This window comes from Coffea arabica, chromosome 4c (assembly GCF_036785885.1).
Source record: "Coffea arabica cultivar ET-39 chromosome 4c, Coffea Arabica ET-39 HiFi, whole genome shotgun sequence".
Lineage (NCBI taxonomy): Eukaryota > Viridiplantae > Streptophyta > Magnoliopsida > Gentianales > Rubiaceae > Coffea > Coffea arabica.
In genome coordinates this window covers 1,020,103-1,041,993 of record NC_092316.1, presented here as the reverse complement: position 1 = coordinate 1,041,993, position 21,891 = coordinate 1,020,103, and the positions used below count along the sequence as shown (strand labels likewise).

The 21,891-nt window shown below is 37.2% G+C and overlaps 3 protein-coding genes across 3 annotated transcripts; 1 reads left to right on the top strand and 2 right to left on the bottom strand.

The window, feature by feature from the left end:
* Positions 1 to 2,330: 2,330 nt before the first annotated feature.
* Positions 2,331 to 4,844, top strand: LOC113741651 (serine/threonine-protein kinase RIPK-like). Its single transcript, XM_027269236.2, has 5 exons — positions 2,331 to 3,037; positions 3,182 to 3,317; positions 3,460 to 3,596; positions 3,701 to 3,824; positions 3,930 to 4,844. The coding sequence occupies exons 1-5, from the start codon at positions 2,654 to 2,656 to the stop codon at positions 4,619 to 4,621; spliced, it is 1,473 nt and encodes a 490-aa protein (XP_027125037.1). The 5' UTR covers positions 2,331 to 2,653; the 3' UTR covers positions 4,622 to 4,844.
* Positions 4,845 to 8,829: 3,985 nt separating this feature from the next.
* Positions 8,830 to 11,254, bottom strand: LOC113742325 (trimethyltridecatetraene synthase-like). The gene is made up of 2 exons (XM_027270150.2): positions 10,261 to 11,254; positions 8,830 to 9,718 (listed from the first exon to the last, which is right to left on the bottom strand). Exons 1-2 carry the CDS (start codon positions 11,176 to 11,178, stop codon positions 9,089 to 9,091), a joined length of 1,548 nt encoding a protein of 515 aa, XP_027125951.1. The 5' UTR covers positions 11,179 to 11,254; the 3' UTR covers positions 8,830 to 9,088.
* Positions 11,255 to 16,215: 4,961 nt separating this feature from the next.
* Positions 16,216 to 21,374, bottom strand: LOC113741495 (linoleate 13S-lipoxygenase 3-1, chloroplastic-like). Its single transcript, XM_027269026.2, has 8 exons — positions 20,705 to 21,374; positions 20,248 to 20,528; positions 19,143 to 19,380; positions 18,687 to 19,013; positions 18,402 to 18,595; positions 17,897 to 18,198; positions 17,505 to 17,771; positions 16,216 to 17,363 (listed from the first exon to the last, which is right to left on the bottom strand). The coding sequence occupies exons 1-8, from the start codon at positions 21,093 to 21,095 to the stop codon at positions 16,607 to 16,609; spliced, it is 2,757 nt and encodes a 918-aa protein (XP_027124827.1). The 5' UTR covers positions 21,096 to 21,374; the 3' UTR covers positions 16,216 to 16,606.
* Between the last annotated feature and the right edge of the window lie 517 nt (positions 21,375 to 21,891).

Below are 21,891 nucleotides of genomic sequence, written 5' to 3'. Positions count from 1 at the left end.
CATATTTTTTACAATTTTTAGAATATTAAATATTTCAAAAATTCGCGTCTCGTCGAAACCGATGTGGAACGGTTCAGGCCGCGACCGCGACTTTGAACCATGATTACAGGTGCCAAAGTCTGTTGATTGCCAATTCCCCTCCGACCGACCAACCAGACCGTGCAACGCAACAGATTTCGTCTTAAAATCTTGGTATAATGATTGGAAGTTTGACAACTATGGCCTCCTGTCCGGAAAGGCAAAGAATAATTTGAACCTAATACCAGTAGACAAAAACATAGGCAGAGTATATATATATCATATGTTTGTACAACCAGAGGGAGGAATATACATGCATCCATCTTGAGACATAGTAAGAACATACAGGAAAAAAAGCGGAGGAATGGAATGGATTTTGGGAATATATTATGCATGAAGGTCTACATGTGAGACAGGGAGAAGAATCATCTTCAAAAAAAGGTCAATGTCTAAATTAATCATGATGGTTTCCCTTTTCTTGGTTTTGCACCTGGGCTAAACAATCTAGTCAGAAGTATCTGCGGTGCGCACCTGAAATTTTTAACTGTGAAAGTAAATTCTGAATACGTCTTTCAGCTTCATAATGATTCCATGAAATCGTTGAAGATATCATGCAGAATCAAGATACTTGACAAAGCTTTGAAAAAGTGAAACAGATGAAGCATTTTGTCTTGCACCCTGAGGAGGTTTAATTAGTCACTCATTAAGAAGATGACATGACAGACGGTTAAAGCTACAGGGACACTATTTGCTCATCAACTATTCACATCCTAGAAGTTAAATTGTTCTCTGTGAATCTCTTTGTCAAAAAAAAAAAACCCGATAACTCATTCGTGGTAAGCCAGGAGGCTGACTAGAAGTTTTCAGATCTTTAATTGTGGTCGATAATGTTGCAAGAAAAATACTGGCAACCCACCGTACCTCTATTTTTTTATTTTTTTTGGTCGTATTTGAGAATCCTTGATCAGGATATGCTGGTGGAAGAACTGAAGGAAATTAGACGCGAATAGGACTCTGGAAATTTGACAAATGACAAAAGAAACAGGGGAATTTTTCGTTCTTCGTCTGTTTCAACTTCAATCGATTTCTTGCTTGCTAATCCATTCCACATGACGCAAGAAAAATATACAATCAGCGTAGGATTGTAGCGAAGAAGAAAGGGTTGACGCAGCTATTGTAATTTGTCATATTTCACCAAGTCTTGGTAATCATTAGGCGCCGGGGTCCATTTACATTTGAAACTTTGGAAATGGAATGGGAAAATTTTCTCTAATTTCTCACTTGTCATTACATCCTGAATCGTGTATCAGGACCATTTTTTTCCTGGCTGCAGCCCCTCAAGTCTCTGGAGCATCCCCCACAGATTTTCCACTTTTTTCTGAGGTTGTTGTGCATTACGTCCTACTACAAATTAACTGGTCCAATTGTATGGATTAGTGTAGTCAATTCTAAATCTAAGTTCATTTCAAGCCAGGCAGTGAATTCCGTCTACTTACTGCCTTTGCTTTGTGGCTTTGTGGCTTTGTGGGTGGTTGTTGATTGTTTCTTTCTACTTCCTACTTCAATTTGTTTGTGCTGTTGACCGCCAGGCAGACGTACTTTTTGTTCAATCAGTTCAACCAATGACTGCAAAAGAAGAAAAAAAATCACCTTAAAGTTTTGATGTAAACCAAACCCATTGTAAAATGAATTAGACTAGTAGGTATAGGATAAACAAGTGATCAATTGACCCAAAAAGAAAAAAAAAAAAAAAACCCATTACGTATATATCTATCGTAGGAAAGAAAGCAAGAGTGCGAGAGATGCTTTAGTACTGCTAACCAAGTAGGCATGACTCTTGCGTCTATAGTATTTCAGAATTTGATCAATTAGCTTTTCTGCTACGGCTTAAGATAAGAAGGGTTCGACCCCCCACCTGCATTTTCAGTGTCTTATCCGTGTCGCAAGAAACTGTCACGAAAGTACAGACCCCATTATCCCAAAAGGAAAAAAAAAAAAAAGAAAAAGGAAACAGACTCCGGTCCCAAAATGAGGAGCCTGATATTCCACAGTTACCAACCTTACTTTTTGGGGAATTGTAATAATTTCTACTTAGCCCTTTCAAAGTCAAGACACGGACTTCCCTGTTCGCTTGTAACTTGGGGAGAGACCAAAAGACTCCATAAACTATTTGTCTCGTGTCTACACAAAGAAGGCGGACGCTATATACATAGAATATAACTAAAAAAGAAACAGAATGTGAATCATCTTTCTGGAACTTGAAGATTTCCACGTCGCACCTACTTTTTTACTAATATTTTGAAGCGAAGGAAGTGGGGTGGTTCGTAATCATGAAGGGCTTGGACATGAACCTTCGCTCCGCTCATCTCCATATATAATAGCACTAATCTCCCTTGTTTTCTTCATCAGTCTGTTCCATACAACTAAGGGCTAGGTCTTCCAAGAAACAACAGAGTCATACATACATACATATATATATATATATATATTGATATAGTATTACTGATTTTTTATAGCCTATACACATTATTTATTGATTTATTTTTGGTGGTTTGTACTCCTGCCCATAAACTTCAAGAAGAAAGAACCATACAAGGCTTACTAGAAGAAGCTATCATTCAACAACAGAAAGAAAATGGCTCTCAAAAAGAAATTGAGAGCTATGTTGCCTAGTTGTTTCATGTCCAAAAGCCATCCCTTAAAGTCCAAAAAGCATGTTCCCAACCAACATTCTTCCGCTCAAAGGTTATCACTCTCTGATATAAGTGACCCTGGTTCTCCACTCTCTGCGGATGACATCTCTAATTCTCTCATTGGATCAAATCTTCATATTTTCACACTGGCAGAGCTCAGAGTGCTTACTCACGATTTCTCGTCAAGTAATTTTCTTGGTGAAGGCGGTTTTGGACCCGTGTATAAGGGTTTCGTGGATGACAGGACTAGACCTGGGCTTAAGGCTCAACCAGTTGCTGTCAAGTTGCTGGATTTGGAAGGCACTCAGGGCTATAGAGAATGGCTGGTAAGTGTTGATGAAGTTTTGTACTCCCGTCCCGTTCTTTCTTACGAATGCTGTGATTATCTTCACGATTGTTGTCTTCGGCTATAATTTATTGATCACCATGAAAGTTCTCATGACTCCCTTGTCTGAATCTTTCGTGTATAGACTGAAGTCATCTTCCTTGGGCAATTGAGACATCCCCATCTGGTGAAGCTGATTGGTTACTGTTGCGAGGACCAGCACAGACTTCTCGTGTACGAGTACATGGCAAGAGGCAACCTGGAGAACCAACTATTCCGAAGTACTTGACTAACCTACATTAAACCTTTCTCAGAGTATTGATTCTGTTATAAGCGCGTACATACTTGATCGTCTGATCATGATCACTAAAATTAAGCTTGAGGAATTATTCTGTTGAGAATGAGCGTTTTCAATCGATGCAGGGTTCTCTATTTCACTGCCATGGTTGACAAGAATAGAAATTGCCGCGGGCGCTGCAAGAGGCCTGGCTTTTCTTCATGGGGAAGAAAAACCCGTCATCTATCGCGATTTCAAGAGTTCAAATATCCTATTGGACTCGGTATTAATCTCACTTTTATATATTTTTTTCCAATCTCAGAAGAATCCTTGAGGCCTCTGTAATCTGTATCAAAGCTAATTGTTCAAATTTATTCCTCAAAACAGGATTACACTGCTAAGCTCTCTGATTTTGGGCTAGCAAAAGATGGTCCAGAAGGCGATGACACACACGTCACTACCCGAGTCATGGGTACGCATGGCTATGCCGCACCTGAATACATCATGACAGGTTCGCTGAATTTTTGGTAGCTTAATTAGTGGTGGTTGGTTCAACTAATTGCATATGTTAAACAACTTGGTTACGAATTTTCAATCGTCTTCTTCCGGCTTTCAGGTCATTTGACAACTAGGAGCGACGTCTATAGCTTTGGAGTAGTGTTGTTGGAACTGCTAACTGGGAAACGTGCCGTGGACAAAAGCCGTCCCAGCAGAGAACAGAATTTGGTGGAATGGGCAAGGCCCCTGTTGAAAGATCTGCATAAGATTGATAAAATCATGGATCCGAAGCTTGATGGTCAATACTCGTCGGAAGGGGCGAAGAAGGCGGCTACACTGGCATATCAGTGCTTAAGCCACCGTGCCCGATCTAGACCTACGATGGACGGCGTCGTGAAAATGTTGGACAACATTTTGGACTTAAAAGATGACATCCCGGTCGGGCCATTTGTGTACATTGTGCCCAAAGAAGGGAAAATGGCAGCAGAGGCTCATGAGCTGACTTCAGAAAAAACAAAAGGGCACGTGAAAAATGAGGAGGAAAAGAGGGTTCCCGGCAACAATGGACGAGAAGAAGAAGACGACGACGACGACGACGAAAGGGCAGCCGAATTGAAAAAGAAAAAAAATGGAAATGGTTGCCAACGAGGCAGAAAAGGACATACGCATAAGCATCGAATCAGGTCTCGTGCTGTTTACTCCGATACCGCTCTCTATACAAATCTAAGGAAAGAATTTAAGCTGCCAAAGGCCAAGGAGTTCAAGATTGTGAAGATGGACGCCTGCCCATCCCAATCGAAATGTACATGAGGATTCAAGAAGGATTAAGGACGCCAGTTATTTGTTTTTTGGTTTATTCTTTTGGGTAGTCATCAGCCACTTACCTTTCCTGGAAGATCAGCTCATCTTCCCTAATAGCCTCATCCCTGCAATTTTTCTGAAGCGAGAAAAATTTTGGGTTGTATATAAATCTCTTTATCAAATATTGGGTCCGTTTCGAATCGGTGTTTGTATAAAATTTTACTGTATCGAATCGGTGTTTGTATAAAATTTTACTGTAATTTATCATAGAATCAGTAAGTTATATATATAAAAGTTTAAACCCGAGCTCCAGTAGGTAAACTGATGGTCCAGCTTGCTTATTCATCAAACTGTGACTGTGAGGTGAACTTTAGTTCGATTATTTTGATTTTGACGTCTGGTGAATTTCAAGTTGCATAAGACACAGGATATGGATTTGATTTGACTAAATTGGCTCCCACTTGAAAGACATGGTCCGGTTGATTACCAACCAAAAAATTTATCAATTATCTGTTTGCTGTAGTCTGTCTTAACAATTTGGATTGCATTTTTGAGAGTTTTGAATAATAAAAAAATGTACTCCCTCTATCCTATTTTGATAGTTCTAGTTTTTTTTTTCACACAGTTTAAGAAAAAGTAGTTAATTTTATTGGAACAATAAATTTAGATTGCTATTTTCCTGAAATATTCTTACATTAACTAGAATACAACTTTATAGTATTAATTATTAATGAAAACTTGAATTGATGGTTTATGGGAACTTAAATTAATGATCAAGAAAGAATTAATTCTCATTTTACATTATTTCACATTTTGGCTCGAAAGAATAACAAAGCTGGCTTTTCATATATCAATATGTTTTGAAAAATCTAAAAGTATTAAATGAGATAAGTTAACAATTTATATTAAATAAGGTAGTTTATACTAATAACAACCTACATTGAATAAGGGTATTTTAGAGAAATTAAAAGATAACTACATTTTTCAATTGGAAAGTGGATTACAATTTGGAACAGACGAAAAAAAAAACATGACTATCAAAGTGAGACGGAGGGAGTAATAATACTATAATACTATTTCAAGATGTGATGTATATATATAACAAAAAAAAAAAGATGGTTAAAGAATTTCTTTAAAAAATTCCATTTTTTTTGTTTGTGGGGGGGGGGGGGGGGGGGGGGGGGGGGGGGGGGGTGAGGGGGTAAGCACATAATATATTGAGGATGATTTTTTTTTTTTGGGGGTGAAGATATTCTGAGAATTATCAATTATGTATGCGGTACAAATATGCTTCAATCGCTGATCAAGTCTCCTCTCTTGCTGCTTGGCCTTTACAATTATTTAGTGGGTTCGTTTGGATTCCTTGTTTTTGCACCTGTTTTTTAAAAACTGTTTTTTACATTTCAAATGCTACAGTAAATATGTATTTCAAAAACAATTCCAAAAACACCCATATCCAAACATTATATCAAAAACAACTCCAAATATACAAATTTAATATGTATATTTCAATTTATATTAATATAATATAAATTGAAATATATAAATTGAAATATGTAAATTGAAATATACAAATTGAAAATTATATATTTATATGTTATATATTATATATTATATAAATATTTACATACATTAATATTATACATAATATAATATAATATACATAATATGTAATATTGTATACATAAATGTATAAATATTTATACATAATATATTATGTACATTATATTATAATATATACATTATTAATGTACTTTCATTATTATGTACATTATTGTGTATAATAATGTATAATAAAGTTATGTATAATATATAATATACATAATATGTAATAATGTATAAATGTATATTATGTATATTATATTATATATATACAATATTATGTATATTATACAAATTGCAAAATTTTATATTATATATTTATATATTATATAAATATTTATATAATGAAATATACAATAAATATTACAAATTGAAATATTATATAAACACCATATTTATTAATATTCAAATATTTATAATTAATATTAATGTATATTATATATATTAAATATTTATAAATAATATATTTATATATTCAAATTATATATAATTTATTTATTTAATGTATATGTTTATATATTTATAATATATTTATACAAAAAATATATATTATAAAATTATATATAATATAATATAATATATATTATATAGATTATACATTTATATAAATGTACATTTATACATAATATATATATTTATGTATATTTATAATTTACATTTATATTATGTATTATATATAATATAATACATTTACACATTTATATTAATATACATTATATTAATTTTACATTTATACATAATATTAATACATTTATATATTTATATTAATTATATTAATACATTTATACATAATATTAATATATATTTATGATATATTAATTTATACATTTATATAATATTCATTTATAATTTATATATTTATAATAATATACACTTATACATTTCTAAATATATTTATATTATGTATTAGATATAATATAATACATTTATATATTTTTATATAAATATATAAATATATTTAATTATAAATATTTATAAATGTATTATAAATGCATAAATATATATTTATATAAAATATAAAATTTATAATTTTTACATTTATATAATATTCATTTATAATTTATACATTTATAATAATATACATTTATACATTTATAAATATATTTATATTATGTATTATGTATAATATAATACATTTATAATATATTGATATATTTTTATATAAATATATAAATATATTTATTTATAAATATTTATAAATGTATTATAAATGTATAAATGTATATAAATATAAAAATATATAAATTATGAATTATAAAATACTCAAAAATATGTTTTAAAAATACCTCTAAAAATAATCAAAAAAACATCTACAGTAAAAGTTTTTCATATAGTTTTTGAAAAACAACCCCAAAAACAACTAATCCAAACGGACTTGTATTTCAAAAACGAAATGCTACAGTATTGTTTTTGAAAAACAACCCCAAAAACAGCTAATCCAAACGGAAATCTTTGGCCTACAAAATTATCAACAAACGGTGCTCAACCATACCAATGGGAGAACGATCATCAGAGCTTAATTAACATGTTTATCGAGCCGGCTTGTTCTGGGGAGCTTTTAGATTGCTAGATATATATATATTCATGCAACAAAGGCTGTACTATTAAATGGATTAACTTTTACAGTGATTATTTTACATTAACAGCCTTAAATATATGTCACATGCATATGATTTGAATTTGAAATTTAGATTCATATGATATAGTATGATCCAGACTTGCTTGTATTAAAAAAAAAATCTTCGCACTGATAGTGTATTAAAAAAAATGGTTATCCCTATTAATCAGCCAACCTCAAGAACAAATTCTGGTCCAATATTGCCAAAAAAAAAAAAAGAGAGAGAGAGAGAGTAATATTGCAACTTCTAAGCAGCAAGAATGTGACAACCCGACCCAACAAGTTCTTTGGCAGCTGACCTTCCAATTCTATACACTAATCGCGCACAGTTTCAGATGCGAATCGCTACTTGTTTCGTTCCGCCGCGGTGATCTAAAGTCCCTTGACAGTTTCCAGTTACTCTATAGTCTAACCCATTCAATGCCATTACGATTGGATTTGGGCCGTCAAATCTGCCCAACCGAGGGAAGAAGAACAGTTTGTTCGTTTTAGTACTAAGTAGTTTTTAGACCCAACAAGGAAAGGAAATGTACATATCACCAATTTCGTAGACATGATGAGTATTGGACTCAACTACCCCTGCATCAAAGAGGGTCTGCACTCTGCACGGATTGAAGTCGTGCTTTTAACTCCATAAAAAGATTCTTGTTGCTGGAAGAAAGGAAAAAAAATGGCTTTTCGTGAAAATTTAATGAACATATACATACATGATCGCACGTTTGCATGCCAGAAGAAAAGAAACGCATGGATATGGTTGTTAAGGTTTTCAGGTAGAACTCTGTTCCTGACCCCGAAACCCAAAAAGTTGCAGAAAGCTAGAAAAGTTGCTAACATAAAAATAGCTAACTGCAGGAGGTATCAAGGAGTTTTAACTTTAAGATGCGTCTTCTTGATTTGATTAATTGCACTGCTTATTTTATTATGGCCATCCTGTCCCTTCCTACGCATATTATCCGCTAAAAACTCAACAATGTAACATAACGAGGTGCATGGCCTATATCAGGAAAAGACGTTTTTAGGTTGGTGGATCATTAATCACAAATTCATTCAATCTGGTACAGGCCTGCGTGCGAAAGAGGAAAGAAACACACCACACAATTGCGCAGAATTGGCACAACCACCAACTACAAAGGGCTTCTGGTGGCAAACATATACTGCTATAAATATATATATATAAGTGCAGCTCCAAATTTTAAACTCGCAGTTCTGTTTTATTTGAGCAGAGTCTGATTGTGATCCGCAGCACACGTCGCAAATCATAGCGAATAAAGATGACGAGGAAGCCGAGGCTCAACAATTGCAACAAGCGGGATCTTTCTTGGTGTTGAAAGCCCGAAGATTTCATCCATGTCCAACTCCTCAGGCTTCATATCATTTGGCAACTTCCATTTGTATCCATGTAAAAGGTTGGCCAAATTGGATTGGATAACCTTGAGGCCTAAACTGTAACCCGGGCACATTCTTCTTCCAGAACCAAATGGCAACAGCTCGTAGTCGTGCCCTTTGACATCAATGTCCTTTCCAACGAATCTGTCGGGGTAAAATTCCTCGGGTTTCTCCCACAATGCAGGGTCCCTCCCAATCGTCCAGACATTAACGAGAACTCGAGTCCCCTTCTGGATATCGTACCCTGCAACTTTGCAATCTTCGCGAGCACACCTGGGCACCAGCATTGGTGCCACGGGGTGCATACGCATTGTTTCTTTAACAATAGCCTCTATGTAAGGAAGGTCTGGGATGTCCTTCTCCGTCACCCATCGGCTCTGACCAATAACCCGGTCGAGCTCCTCGGTTGCTTTTCCGAATAGTTCTGGCTTTTTCAGTAGCTCTGAGATGGCCCATTCTACTGTCACCGCTGAGCTCTCGGTTCCACCGGCAAGTAGGTCCTAGAGTTCATTAATTATAATGTGAAAGAGTCAGTACAATTAATAAAGTTCTTAGCAGAAACTGCATAGCAATTGCACTGTATCTGTATGTATGCCAATTATATACAGTGGTTGGCTTGTTGGGGCCACGGGCTTGTCAATGGAAGGTTGCCTCAAGAGCCACTACTATAAGTGTTCACGTCATTCTGATTCTAGTCGAGCAACATTTGATTTGATGACTACATATTTGTTTACTGGAACTTTCTTTTTTCTTTTTCTTTTTTTTTAAAGAAAATAAATAAAGCTATTCTAGTTATCGGAGGCAGTTGAGTATATTCAAAAGATAATTGACTATGCGCACTCCCTGACACCTCCGCCCGCCCAAAAAAGAGAGAGGCAGAAAATAAAAATTAAAAATTAAAAGCCGTTTGAATTGCTATTTTTTGTAAAAAATATATATATATCTACAGTGTAATGATTTGAGGTACGGAAAGTAGACACACAAAACGTAAAAATTGGCGATCCAAATTGGGAGTAAGTAAGATTGTGGAATTGAGAGATACCTGAGTGAATGCCTTGACTCCGTGCCTCTCTAGCTTCACCTCCAGATTGGGATCGCTGGCCAGGTCCAGAAGGACGTCCACCATGTCCTGGCTTACGTAATTCTTTTCGTCTTTCCTCCGGGCGTTGTGCTCATCCAGGACATGCTCCAGAAACCCGTCGAATTTCTTGCTCAAGACTTTCATCCTCTTAACATACCCCTGCAAATCCAAGAAATCGAGCCAAGGTATCGAATCGCCGATGTTAAGGACACCGTTCAGCAAGAACAGCTCGTCCAGCATTTTCTTGAACTCGACAGGCGTGATAATTGAGTTCGCATCAGACTCGTCCAAGTATCTTTTTCCCAACACCATCCTGCTAATCACGTTCAAGCTCACTGTTGAGAGATAATCTTTCAACAAGACAGGCTTGCCCGATGATTTGAACAGCCCCTGCAGAAGTGAATTCATTTCTTCCACTCGAATGTATTCGTACGATTCCAGTCTTTTTGCGCTGAACAATTCCATGAGGCACATCTTACGCGCCTGGCGCCAGTATGGTCCGTAAGGGGACCAAGTGATGTCGGAGTAATTATAAGTGGTGTATTTTCCGGCTGCAGTTTTGGGCCTCCCCGCAAAAGTGACGTCCATGGTCTTGAGGATAACTTTGGCCATCTCCACGGAGGAGCCGACCACCACCGGGAAGGAGCCAAAACGGAGTTGCATTAGGGGACCATATGTTAGGGAGAGTTGATGGATGGAACGATGAGGGAGGGTGCCCATGAGGTTCAAGTTTCCAATGATAGGCCAGGGCTTTGGACCCGGTGGGAGGTTGAGTTTTTTCTGACGGAAACGCTTGGCAAGGAGGGCGATAACCACCGTTGCAAGCGACGCCAGTGCATAGGTGGTCCAGGTGGTGGGGGTAGAAGAAGAACTCTCCATTTTGTGGCGGAGGTGGTGGTGGCAGATGGCAGGATATTAATGTAGCACAAAGAAGGGTGGTTTGGAATGTGGAGCTATGGAAGGGGGACCGGTACTTATAGTGAAGTTTTGGGACTGACTGATTAATGATGGAACTGGGAGAGTAATTACCGAAGTCAATGTGGAAGTCATTTTGTTTAGTTTATTAGAGCGGTCTGTCAGTAATGGTCAATTCAAAGGAACTTGTCTTCGAGCTAATTTAAACAATTAGCATCCTAAACTTTATTTTGTTTTTTTCCTCTCATTTTTATTACACTTTGCTTTCTGTGTATGTTAGAGCATTTCCAGTGATCAGCCAGCTGCGTTCGAATTTTGTGCGGATTTTCAAGTCTTAAAAAAGAAAAATTCCAGTATGGTAGGATAATGGATTGGAGCTCACAAGTTCCATTTCAGTCCACTTTAAGATAGTAAAAAATTAATTATGTTAACTTTTTTGTTTTTTGTTTTTTCATTATACTGAAGTCTATTTATCCTCTATTCCAACCCAATTACATCAACAAGTAACAAACTGATTTGGAATGTAACCTGGGAGGATCCATCCACCTGGGACAAGGAGATAGCTCTACTGCACAGCGTCGGTTCATGGAGGCAGCAGAGAGTGATTTGTCCTTTAAATGCTTGGAAATAATTCCAGCTTCCACTTGCTTCCACTTCATAAAGGCACATTATCAGCGGGCCAGTTCCAACCGTATACGTGCACTAGTGTCCGGAGAATTGGTTGTTAAACTCCAAAGCTTGGGTCTTTGTGTCTACGGCTGCGATCCCCCGGAGCTGCTTGAGTCAGAGCTCGACTTGAGTTCGGTGTTGCATTAATACACACGAATCGAACTTGATAAGTCATTTGTTAGGGTTGATTGCTCGATGAGTTGTTTGAAAAGTTCGAGTTGATGTGAAATTACAAAATGCTTTTGTATCAATTAAAATCGAACTGATTTCAAGCTCCTCACGAGCCAGAGATCAAGCCAAGTTTCCAATTCAAAAACGAGTCAAGTTCAAACATTTCTTTTTTTATATCGAGTCGAGCTCTAGTTTCATTTTTTCTTTACTCGAGGAGCTCGAGCTCGAATTCGAGCTTGCACATTAACAGGTCCAAGTCAACTCGACTTCACTCGTTTGCAACTTTACTTGTGTCTAATAATTCCGAGTATCGGTGATGCAAATGCCTGGTTGTTTCTTAGTAGAACCCCACGCCAAATAAAGTAAACATGCACCGTCACAGTTCTCACAATTATACATTGCGAAAGTTGAACGAAGTTTCTGAGAATGGCTTCATAAAAAAAGAATTTGAAAAATACTACTACTACTGTTCTTTTCGTTATTAAGTCTCCTAGGGCCAGCAAATTATGCCTCTAGCGAAATCCCTGCCTTGGTAATTTGTGGTCGAAGGCAACATAGGACGACAATTAGCAAACTTTTGATCGGTGTTCTTCATGTTTCCTCTTCATTTTAGTATTTAGTTTGGTTTTGATATGTGGACAGATATCTTCACAGACGGGTATTCTTAAATTGAACTAGTCTCATTTAAGGTTTATTTTTAGGGATGGCAACGGGGTGGGGTTGGGGCGGGGGACCCCTCCCCCATCCCCCATCCCCCGCCCCGCTACCTACAAACTCCCCCCACACCCGCCCCGTCCCCCGCCTCCCACTCCCCCTGCCCCGCCCCGCTTCCCCCGCGGGGTTAATAAAATTTTTCCCGTTAGGTTAATAAAATTTTATTATAGTTAAATTTTAATAAATAATTAAGTACTAAAATATCAACACATCATCAAGTTATTATTCATTTTAATTTTACAATTGAAACTCATAAAAACAATCAAACAAAAATTATTTGAATACAATCCAACATGATGAAATAAATACAACTAAAATAGTTAAGTTTTCACTTTTGGTACAAATATAATCACTAATTCATTATTTTGTTTGTGCTTTTTTTTATAGAAAAAAGTGTTATTCTATTAAGTATAATTAGAAATTTAGTATAAATGTATTAGTAAATTTAGTATAACTAATTAATAAATTTTATTAATAGACATGTCTAATTATTCGTATAATTGATAATATTAATTATATTACATACACTAATATACATTATATAATACATCTAACTAATAATATCATTATCATAAGTTTATAACTAATTAAATTACATATTATGTATAATTATATATATATATATATTTTTTTTTGCGGGTGGCGGGGCGGGGGTATACTCCCCGCCCCCCACGGGGCGGTTGCCCGCGGGCACCTGCCCCATTGTCATCCCTATTTATTTTGTGTCAAACAAATCTCTCTCACCATAATAATATATGGTTGAAACTTGAAAGTTGTTTATAGAAAAATTCCGTCCCACTTTGATAGTCCTGGTTTTTTTTTTCACACAGTTTAAGAAAAAGTAGTTAACTTTGTTGGAACAATCAATTTAGGTAACTATTTTTCTAAAATACCCTCACATTAATTAGAGTACAACTTTATGGAAACTTGAATTGATGGTAAAAAAAAGAATCAATTCTCATTAAATGGGGTAGGTTTATAGTAACAACAACTTACATTGAATAAGGATATTTTAGAAAAATTAAAATACAATTACATTTTTCAATTGGAAAGTGGATTATAATTTGAAATAAACGAAAAAGGAAAACAGAACTGTTAAAGTGGGATGAAGGGAGTAATTGACAGTTGGTGAAGCTATTAATATCTTAGGATAATTGCAAATTCAAGTTCATCAAAAGTATCCAAAGGAAGTAGGTAATTGTGAACTGCTATGTGAAAACAGACTGAAAGTTTTCAAGAATATCTGAGCAGCCGTTCTGGTCTGAAACTTTGACCAAATGTTTGTTAACAATAGACTCAACTTTTCCTTCCCTCCCGTCGACGAACTTTTCGGTGTCAGTACCTGGTTGTTGCTGCCGGTTATTCACATTAAACAGTCAGAAATGTGAAAGCCGAAAAAAAAAAAAAAAGACGGGAAACGGTAGTTGACGGATACCAACATCACGAAAGCCAAATCGTGATATGAGTTGCAGCTTGACCTCATCAGATACATCCATATAAAATGTTCAAAGAAAGAACTACTACAGTACTATTACTTTCTATATATTACAATGACACGCTACATGATAAACATCCAAGAAAAGATGGTATCCATACCCCACATATCTTTTTCAACACAATCTTTTCTTCTTTCCTTGGGTTAATGACTTGGGATTTTATTTAAGCAAAAATAGCTTGTGGGATACATGTTAGTAATAGAATATATATATATATACACACACGCACACACACATATAAGTGTGTGTGTGTGTAGCTTTAATATCTTGCAGATGTGCTTGCTGTTTTCTTTTGTCTAACTTCTGCATGTCAATTGTTTCAGGGTCTCAATAGAAAACTTTACCACCACTAGGCACTAGTATTGATTAACCGCACAGTCATCACTTCATGCACGCTAATTCAAGACTGCAGCCCCATTTGATTTTCTTTTTCTTGTTTCCCGGAGCGAGATGAAAATGACTTCTTCAAACCAAAAATCTGATGGCCGTGCAGTTTTGTTTAATCTGAGGGAAAAGTTGCAGGGATTTACACGTCTGGGGGGCCGGGGATGGGGTCAATTCTTGGTCAGTAGCTAGTGCGATGGACTCGTAATGTTTGGTTTGTGCTTGGGCAGAAAATGCCAGGAAATTAGCCCTTCAATTACCCAACACAAAGGAACAATCACTGTAACACAAAAGACTAAATTATATAGAAATGACTTGAGCGGATGAGCAGCCAAAAGAGGGCAAATTCGTAGTAGTTGCAAGGAGCATGAGATGTGGTAAGTATATTACTATGAACTAAACCATGATGACAAGAAAAGAAGATGGAGGGGAAACTAAACTATGTTGAAAAAGATTTGTTAAATTTCCTCACAAGTAGCTAGTGCCTGGTGGGAAGAAAGTAAAGCGTCAAGTCTCCTTCATACCAAAAAAAAAAAAAAAAAAGCGTCAAGTCTCCTCGTGTAAGTTGTAACGACCAGGTTTTAACCTTTTTGAGAAGTCGGGATTTTCTTCTCTATTTCCAGGAAGAAGAGTCGAGAAAAACGAGTGAGACTAAAGACAATTTGATTGGATGAAACTTGGCGATTGACGAAGCTCAAAGCAGCAGATTTGCTTTGAGCTCTGGCTCTGTATATATAATTAAGTACCCTGTTCGAAGTGCGAAGGATCTGCGATTTTAACAACTTTTGCTAGAAAACCACTTACTTTTCAGTAACAACGAAGCTCTAAGGCTGGAGGACAGAATAAACCACCCTAGCCTTCATGAGATGTATAGCCCGACAGCCACCACACAAGTAACTAGAAAAATATTTCTAAATTGCCCATTTTTGTTCTTTATTTATTTATTTTAATAATGAGATCAGCAAATAATTCCGTGAAATCGGAAAGAAGAACCATAATACTGGAAAATTTACCCAAACTACTTCATCTTGTACCAGCAAGTTTACAGGAAAAAATAGCGACAAATAATAAGTCCTTTGAGAATTGGATTAATTACAAGCAACGAATTCAGCTACGCGCGCGCGCACATATATATATATATATAAAAATAAACTATCAGCTGCATGCATGCTGACGTGGGAACAAAGTATATATTTTGACAAATTTGCACTTCTGCAGCCCTATGCTGCTCTCTCAACGTTTAGTTACATATTATCTTGAAGACATATATATAGACTATAGCTGTCCTATAAATAAGGAGAATAAGGAATTCCACACATTTGGGTTTAACCAAACAAGAGTGCACTATTCGACTACATTGAGCGATGGACAAAAGATTAGACAGTGGCAAAACAAGCGGAAAAGGTATGATTGGAGAGAAGCTAGACTCCTATTCAATGCTAATACAAGTTCTCATTTGGATTGCCATTTTCATCATTTGATATACATACGTACGTGAAGTTAAATAGTGATTGAAAAATATAGTCATTAAAAATGAAAAAAAAAAAAAAAACTACAATCTGAAATATTTCCCTCAACGTTTAAATCTAGAATTTAATCAAAGCAAAATATGCAATTTAATGGCCTCGTGGACAAACATGGACCTAATGGATCTATGTGAGAATCTGAGGCATAAGAAAATACCAAAGACCACACACACTACCACATTTCTCCAATATTTCTGGGCTTCTCCTTAAAAAGAAACGCTATACAGAACAATCCTACTAGATTTTTACGATACTGACGGGACAACGGGGCCTACCATACATTACATTACAGGCGTAGTAGTACAAACATATTTTCTTCTTCTTCTAAATAAACGATTGATTAGAACAACATTGCAGATCCTCTTTTGGGCTACATTCGACATCCCTCAAATCTCAGATTTTCTTGGGCCTCGTCAGGGACTTTGCCTGGACTCATATTGACACGCTATTAGGAACACCTCGACATGTTACCCCAGGTCCTGAAGTAGGTGCTAAAAGCTCATATGGTATCACCCCAGCGCCACATCTATTCCTTAATCTTGCGTCAGCATTTCTTTCCTCAATCTCCTTCTCTATCCTCCCAATCTCTGCCGAGAATTCATAGAATGCTTCGATGACCTCCGCATCCCCTGTCCACGTCGACGGATGATTCCTCTCGCCAAGGTACTCCTCATCGGCGGAGTGAGTCGATAAGGTGTCTACCACGGCCATGTATTTTGTTGCTTGTAACAAACTCGGCAGGGCAGAGAGGAAATACTTTTGTGGATCAGCCAAGAAAACTGCGTATTCTGGATCATTTTCATTAGGGATTAGTCGCCGCATGAGCGGCGGCCGGTTCGGCACGTAGCCACCGTAAGGGTACTGGCCAAAATTCAATGCAGCATGCTGCGCTGATGCAAGCCAGATGAGAGTAGTCAGAATTGAGCTGAGATCTTCAGGTGTGGCTAAAGTGGGCCACCAGTCGGCATTGCGTAGATCCGCATGGCCCACGTTAATGGACTCCGCATACCAGGCTTGAAGCTCCCTATCATTGCACACGACGCTTGGGTCGGGATAATAATGGTTCACACACTTGCGGACCCAGCTCTCAATTGCAGCCCATATCAGTAACCCATCCGCAGCATACGGATAGTCCTCCATGACAAGTTTTAGCCCATGGGTTTGCGTTGGATCCGGTACTGCCATCCCTCTACACAAACAAAAAGCCCCACAAAAATCATGTAAAACCTCCATATTTTGTCAAAAATATTCACACATGACCAGACTGGCAAATAATCATCTAGGAAATTGAAGGTAAAGATTTTTTTTTTATTTATTTAAATTTAGGTACCTCCTGATGAGATCAGCTGGGAGTCCTTCTAAATCAAAACGCCAGAAATTTTTGTAGGCAGCGGCACTAATGTCCATGCAATAACGACCAGGCGTGAAGCAAGACTCAATGATACCGTCTGCATTGATCAAGGCCTGGCGAGCCAATGCATTGATCTCCATCGTATATCTCATATGGGGATCCAAAAGCTTAAATATTGGATGCATTGCGCTCATTTGCCTGTGCGCCGCCAGTATAAATGGTTCCACTGACGCATGTGTGCGCAACCTGAATTCAATCAACCAATGTTCCTTAGATTCCTATATCAAATTCACCGGCAAGATTAACAATTTTCCCCTGTTTCAAATCTTCATTACTAACTCAGTTCGAGTTCTTAAACTTCATTTACGTACCAATGATTGATGAGTTGGTGAACACCAGCATCATTGGAGCAAACGTGGGCTTTAGCCAGCTGCCAGATCCAATTAGTGGTTGCATCAACCGGTGGCGTTACGACACGCTTTGAACGAGAACTTGGGCCAGTGGCTGGGAGGCTAAGCTCTATAGCGATGGGTTTGAGAGTGCCTAAATCACTCAAGAAAAATATGGTGCGTGTTGCATATGATTTACGGCCATCAAGGGCATTAATCCTGTCAAGAAATGGTAAGTAGGCATCGTGGTGGTCCAGTATGTATAGCTTGTTCGCCTCCAAAGCCTGTGAAGGATGGACACAACACGAGTTTTAATACTAAAATTAGACAAGGAAGTTCAAAGTGGCTAACTGAATGAGGACAGCACGTACAGGTTGTCCTGCTGCACTATTGTCTACTGTTGTTTTTATCATGCACGATGAGTTATGAACATGACTGATATATATAAAGGATTGTGACTGATATTCAAAGTGATTGTGATTGATACCTCTTGCACTGTCATTCCGTTGAGATTCCCAAGGATGTGCTCATCTTTGAGAGCTGAATCCAAGGGGCCATAGATTTCAGGGTCAAGCTTGCTAACAGGTGGGAAGGCCTGAAGCCTTTCAATGCTTACAGGATTAACCCCTGCTATTGATTGCCGGGCAAATTCATCATCTCGCAACCATGCAAATTTGTCCTCTGCAATTGCATAAAAAAAGCTTGTTACCATATAATTAGATATCACATTACAAAATTAAAATATCTATCTGACCAATGTAAATGTGCTTACTTGTTAAGATTTTGGGAATGCCATATTTGAGAATATCGCCGTCACGGAATTTGTTGACTGCCTTGGGCAATGGAAGCTTATTCAAGAATTCATCCTGCACGCCTAGCTTCAAAAGTAGTCCTTCAGTGTAGAGGCTATCAATGTCTAAGAACCCCTTGAAGTCATGATTTTTAGCCGAAATGTTGGCCATTAACAATGGCAACAAGTTGTGAAGTGCTCCCTTAAGTCTTCCGGTTGAGTATGCATCTTGCTTAGACTCCTCAAACTGTTCATCTCTAGGTACATACATGGGCAGTGGCTTCTCCACTCTGCTCTCCGCATTCAAATCTGGATCATACAAAAGTTTTTAGGGGGGGGGGGGGGGGAAAAACTAATTCGCGTGTCTCTGCTTTTGGAAGTTGCTGACTACATAGTTGAATGAAGTGGAAAAAAAAAAAAAGATTTGGTATTGCTAACCGGTATCAGTTGGAACACGTCCTGTGCGACATCTCCTTGGATATGGAATCTTATCACCCCCAAGTGATGGCCGAGCAAATTCAATTCCTCGGTCAGGATTGCCCAGATCATTATAGACATCAAAATCATATATTCTATCCGATAATTTCCGGACACCTTTGTCATTACCCCTTAAATCTCTGAGCTCTTTCTCTCTTAATGCTTTCAACCCGGCAGGCGTTTCACCAGGCAGATATGGCTGTTCAAAAGTTGAAAACTTTTCTTTAGTCAAATGATTTTCCATGCTGCCCTTAAAACAACTAGTGTTGTCAATAAGATCAGATAATAAGATTGATTCTTTATTTGATCCGTACTTGTCTTGTCTAGAAAAATTAAAATATTTTAATGCTCATATTATCTTATTAGCGTAAGACGAATTAAAATCAATTATCAATAGCACCAAGAAGGCAAGAATTGGAAAGCAAGTCAGGATTCTACTTTATCAAGAACAGGCCCCCGGGTACATCCAGATCATTATCTTAAGAATTGCCTATCTCGATTACAAAGGGAAGATGGATGAAGTTCGAAATAAGTGGTTGGAATATCTGCCGACAGACTTTTTTATCACCTCCATGCAAAAATCCAGCAAGTTAAAAAAAAAAAAAGAAAAAAGAAATGTAAGTTTGAAGAGTATAGAAAGACTGAAGTCAAAATTTTTTAAGCATGGGTTTCCTCTCCTTTTCTACTTTTCTTGGGAAGAGAAAGAACATGGCATTTTTATTTTCCATATAAGTGTTTGGCCTTTCTTTTCAATTAAAAAAAAAAAGATGGAAAAATAAAAACAAAAACTTTGGGGAATAATTGCTTCAAGAAAGAGAATTTAGAAGGGGAAAACATGCTCCAAAAGAAGAATGCATAAATGCTCCTTCATTCAACTCTTTATCGCAGAAGAAGGGTTCAATTCAACAAGTATGAACCCAAGTGGCCGACTTCAGGTTGGACCAGACCAAAAAGTAGTATGGTGAAGATTTTGACTAGCGAAGAAGGAAGAGTGATAATGCCGTCTTGTGAAAACAGAATATCATAGTGAACGCAGAAAGATGATTACTAACAAACGCCTTTATACCTGATTAGAGAAGAATACCCTCTTTCCAGGATGATGTTTATTGGATTGCACCCAAGAGTTGCAAGAGAAATGTACTGGACCACATGCAAAGCCTTCAATGGTCATGCTCTCCAAGAAGAACTCTTGTTGGTGCTTGTTAGCCACTGTGATCGCCCCTGGCACCCCAAAATTGGAGTCTACAACAAATTCAGCTGTGTAATTTACTCTCTGTGTCTTAAGATTTGATTTCTTAGACCAGTCCTTTAACACCGCTTGCTTGCTTTTCTTTGGAGCTTTTGTATCTTCATCAATGCCAGACCCACAAAAAGAAAGAGAGAGAGAGAGAGAGAGAGATGGGGGAAAAAATTAGAAGGCCAAATCAAAACATATTCTCAAGATCAATGTTGACTCTTAAGCAGTAAACTTTGGAGCAAAAAGTTTTATTTGGGTTCAAGAAAAGAAGGAAATAATGGCTTACTAGGATCAATTTCTGTACTAACAAGCTCTAGCACCACATTTCTTCCAAGTTTGTCAGTCAGAGCATCCAACTGCTTCACAATTGACTCCTTCAAGTCTTCTTTGTGCTTGTTCCTAACAGTAACAACAGCTCTCACCTTGAATTGTACTGCCTTTTCTGGTACAACCTTCACCAAATTCTTCTCACTGATAGCTGCTACCGGACTACTACCAGTACTGGTCCTCCTTGCTTTCCTTATTTGCAGGCTTCTTCTTTCAGCAGGTTTAACCTGAGTTGGATGGGAAGAAGAAAACTGGCCCGATTTCTGATCAACCAAGACCACCTTAAATGAATTGATAAATTGGGATTTCTCCGATAGAGACGTACCCAAAAATTGTTTAGCCACTGCCATCTTAGTTCCCTTATTTTTTTTTTCTCTTAATATCTCTGTTGAAATTGCAGCTTTTTGGGTCCGGAGGAAAGCAGTGAGGAGATACAGGGGTAACTAATGAAATGAAGAAGAACTGTTGTGATCAGTTAAAAGGCATGTGGATAGTTATATATACATACTTACATAGTGTGGTGGATGAACATAAAATATGTTGCAAAATAAATGAATAAGATCTCGCCGTCCACACGTTTTCAATGATATTCTTGTGACTAGCTGGGGGCGGGGGGGTGGAGCACTTTTAGTTGCGCATAGTTTGCTTGGGCCACGATTTTTCATATGGCTTTTAATTTCTCCGGCTGCCAGGTCAAAGACGAGTTTCAAGTTTTCCCCGGGGAAAAGACGACGCGGCGCGGAAACTAAACAGAAAGTCGGAGATATTTTAGTAGACATAATTGTCCTTCTGCTGTCCTAAAATACCAATCATGTACCTGTGGGTTTAAAAGGTTGCATAAACCTCGCACTCATTTTGTCGCCACAGCTTGTGGAGTCTTTATTTGGATGTCTCTATCGTACTTTTTAAATTCATTTCCCAATCAAATCATATTTATCAATGCCTCATTTGGATTGTGCCACACACACCTAGATTATTATTGGATATTTTGAAGGCCGGATCTATCACTGTCGTCTTCTTAATAAGTGGTATGACATAATCTAGGCTATTAGATATTTTGAACATGCATCTATCATTGAAACAAAAAAAAAAAAAAGACTAAATCTATCCAAATTTAAGTCTTGCCAGTGAAATTTTTCTCAACCA

Bases quoted from the DNA above. Each gene is read 5' to 3' on its own strand.
- LOC113741651 (XM_027269236.2), top strand. From the start codon at position 2,654: ATGGCTCTCAAAAAGAAATTGAGAGCTATGTTGCCTAGTTGTTTCATG. The intron at 3,038-3,181 runs GTAAGTGTTGAT...TTTCGTGTATAG, and splicing joins AGGGCTATAGAGAATGGCTG to ACTGAAGTCATCTTCCTTGG. The intron at 3,825-3,929 runs GTTCGCTGAATT...TCCGGCTTTCAG, and splicing joins ACCTGAATACATCATGACAG to GTCATTTGACAACTAGGAGC.
- LOC113741495 (XM_027269026.2), bottom strand. From the start codon at position 21,095: ATGGCAGTGGCTAAACAATTTTTGGGTACGTCTCTATCGGAGAAATCC. The intron at 19,381-20,247 runs GTATAAAGGCGT...ACTTTTGAACAG, and splicing joins GGGTATTCTTCTCTAATCAG to CCATATCTGCCTGGTGAAAC. The intron at 18,199-18,401 runs GTATCAATCACA...CATCCTTCACAG, and splicing joins ACGGAATGACAGTGCAAGAG to GCTTTGGAGGCGAACAAGCT.
- LOC113742325 (XM_027270150.2), bottom strand. From the start codon at position 11,178: ATGGAGAGTTCTTCTTCTACCCCCACCACCTGGACCACCTATGCACTG. The intron at 9,719-10,260 runs GTATCTCTCAAT...AATGAACTCTAG, and splicing joins GAGTCAAGGCATTCACTCAG to GACCTACTTGCCGGTGGAAC.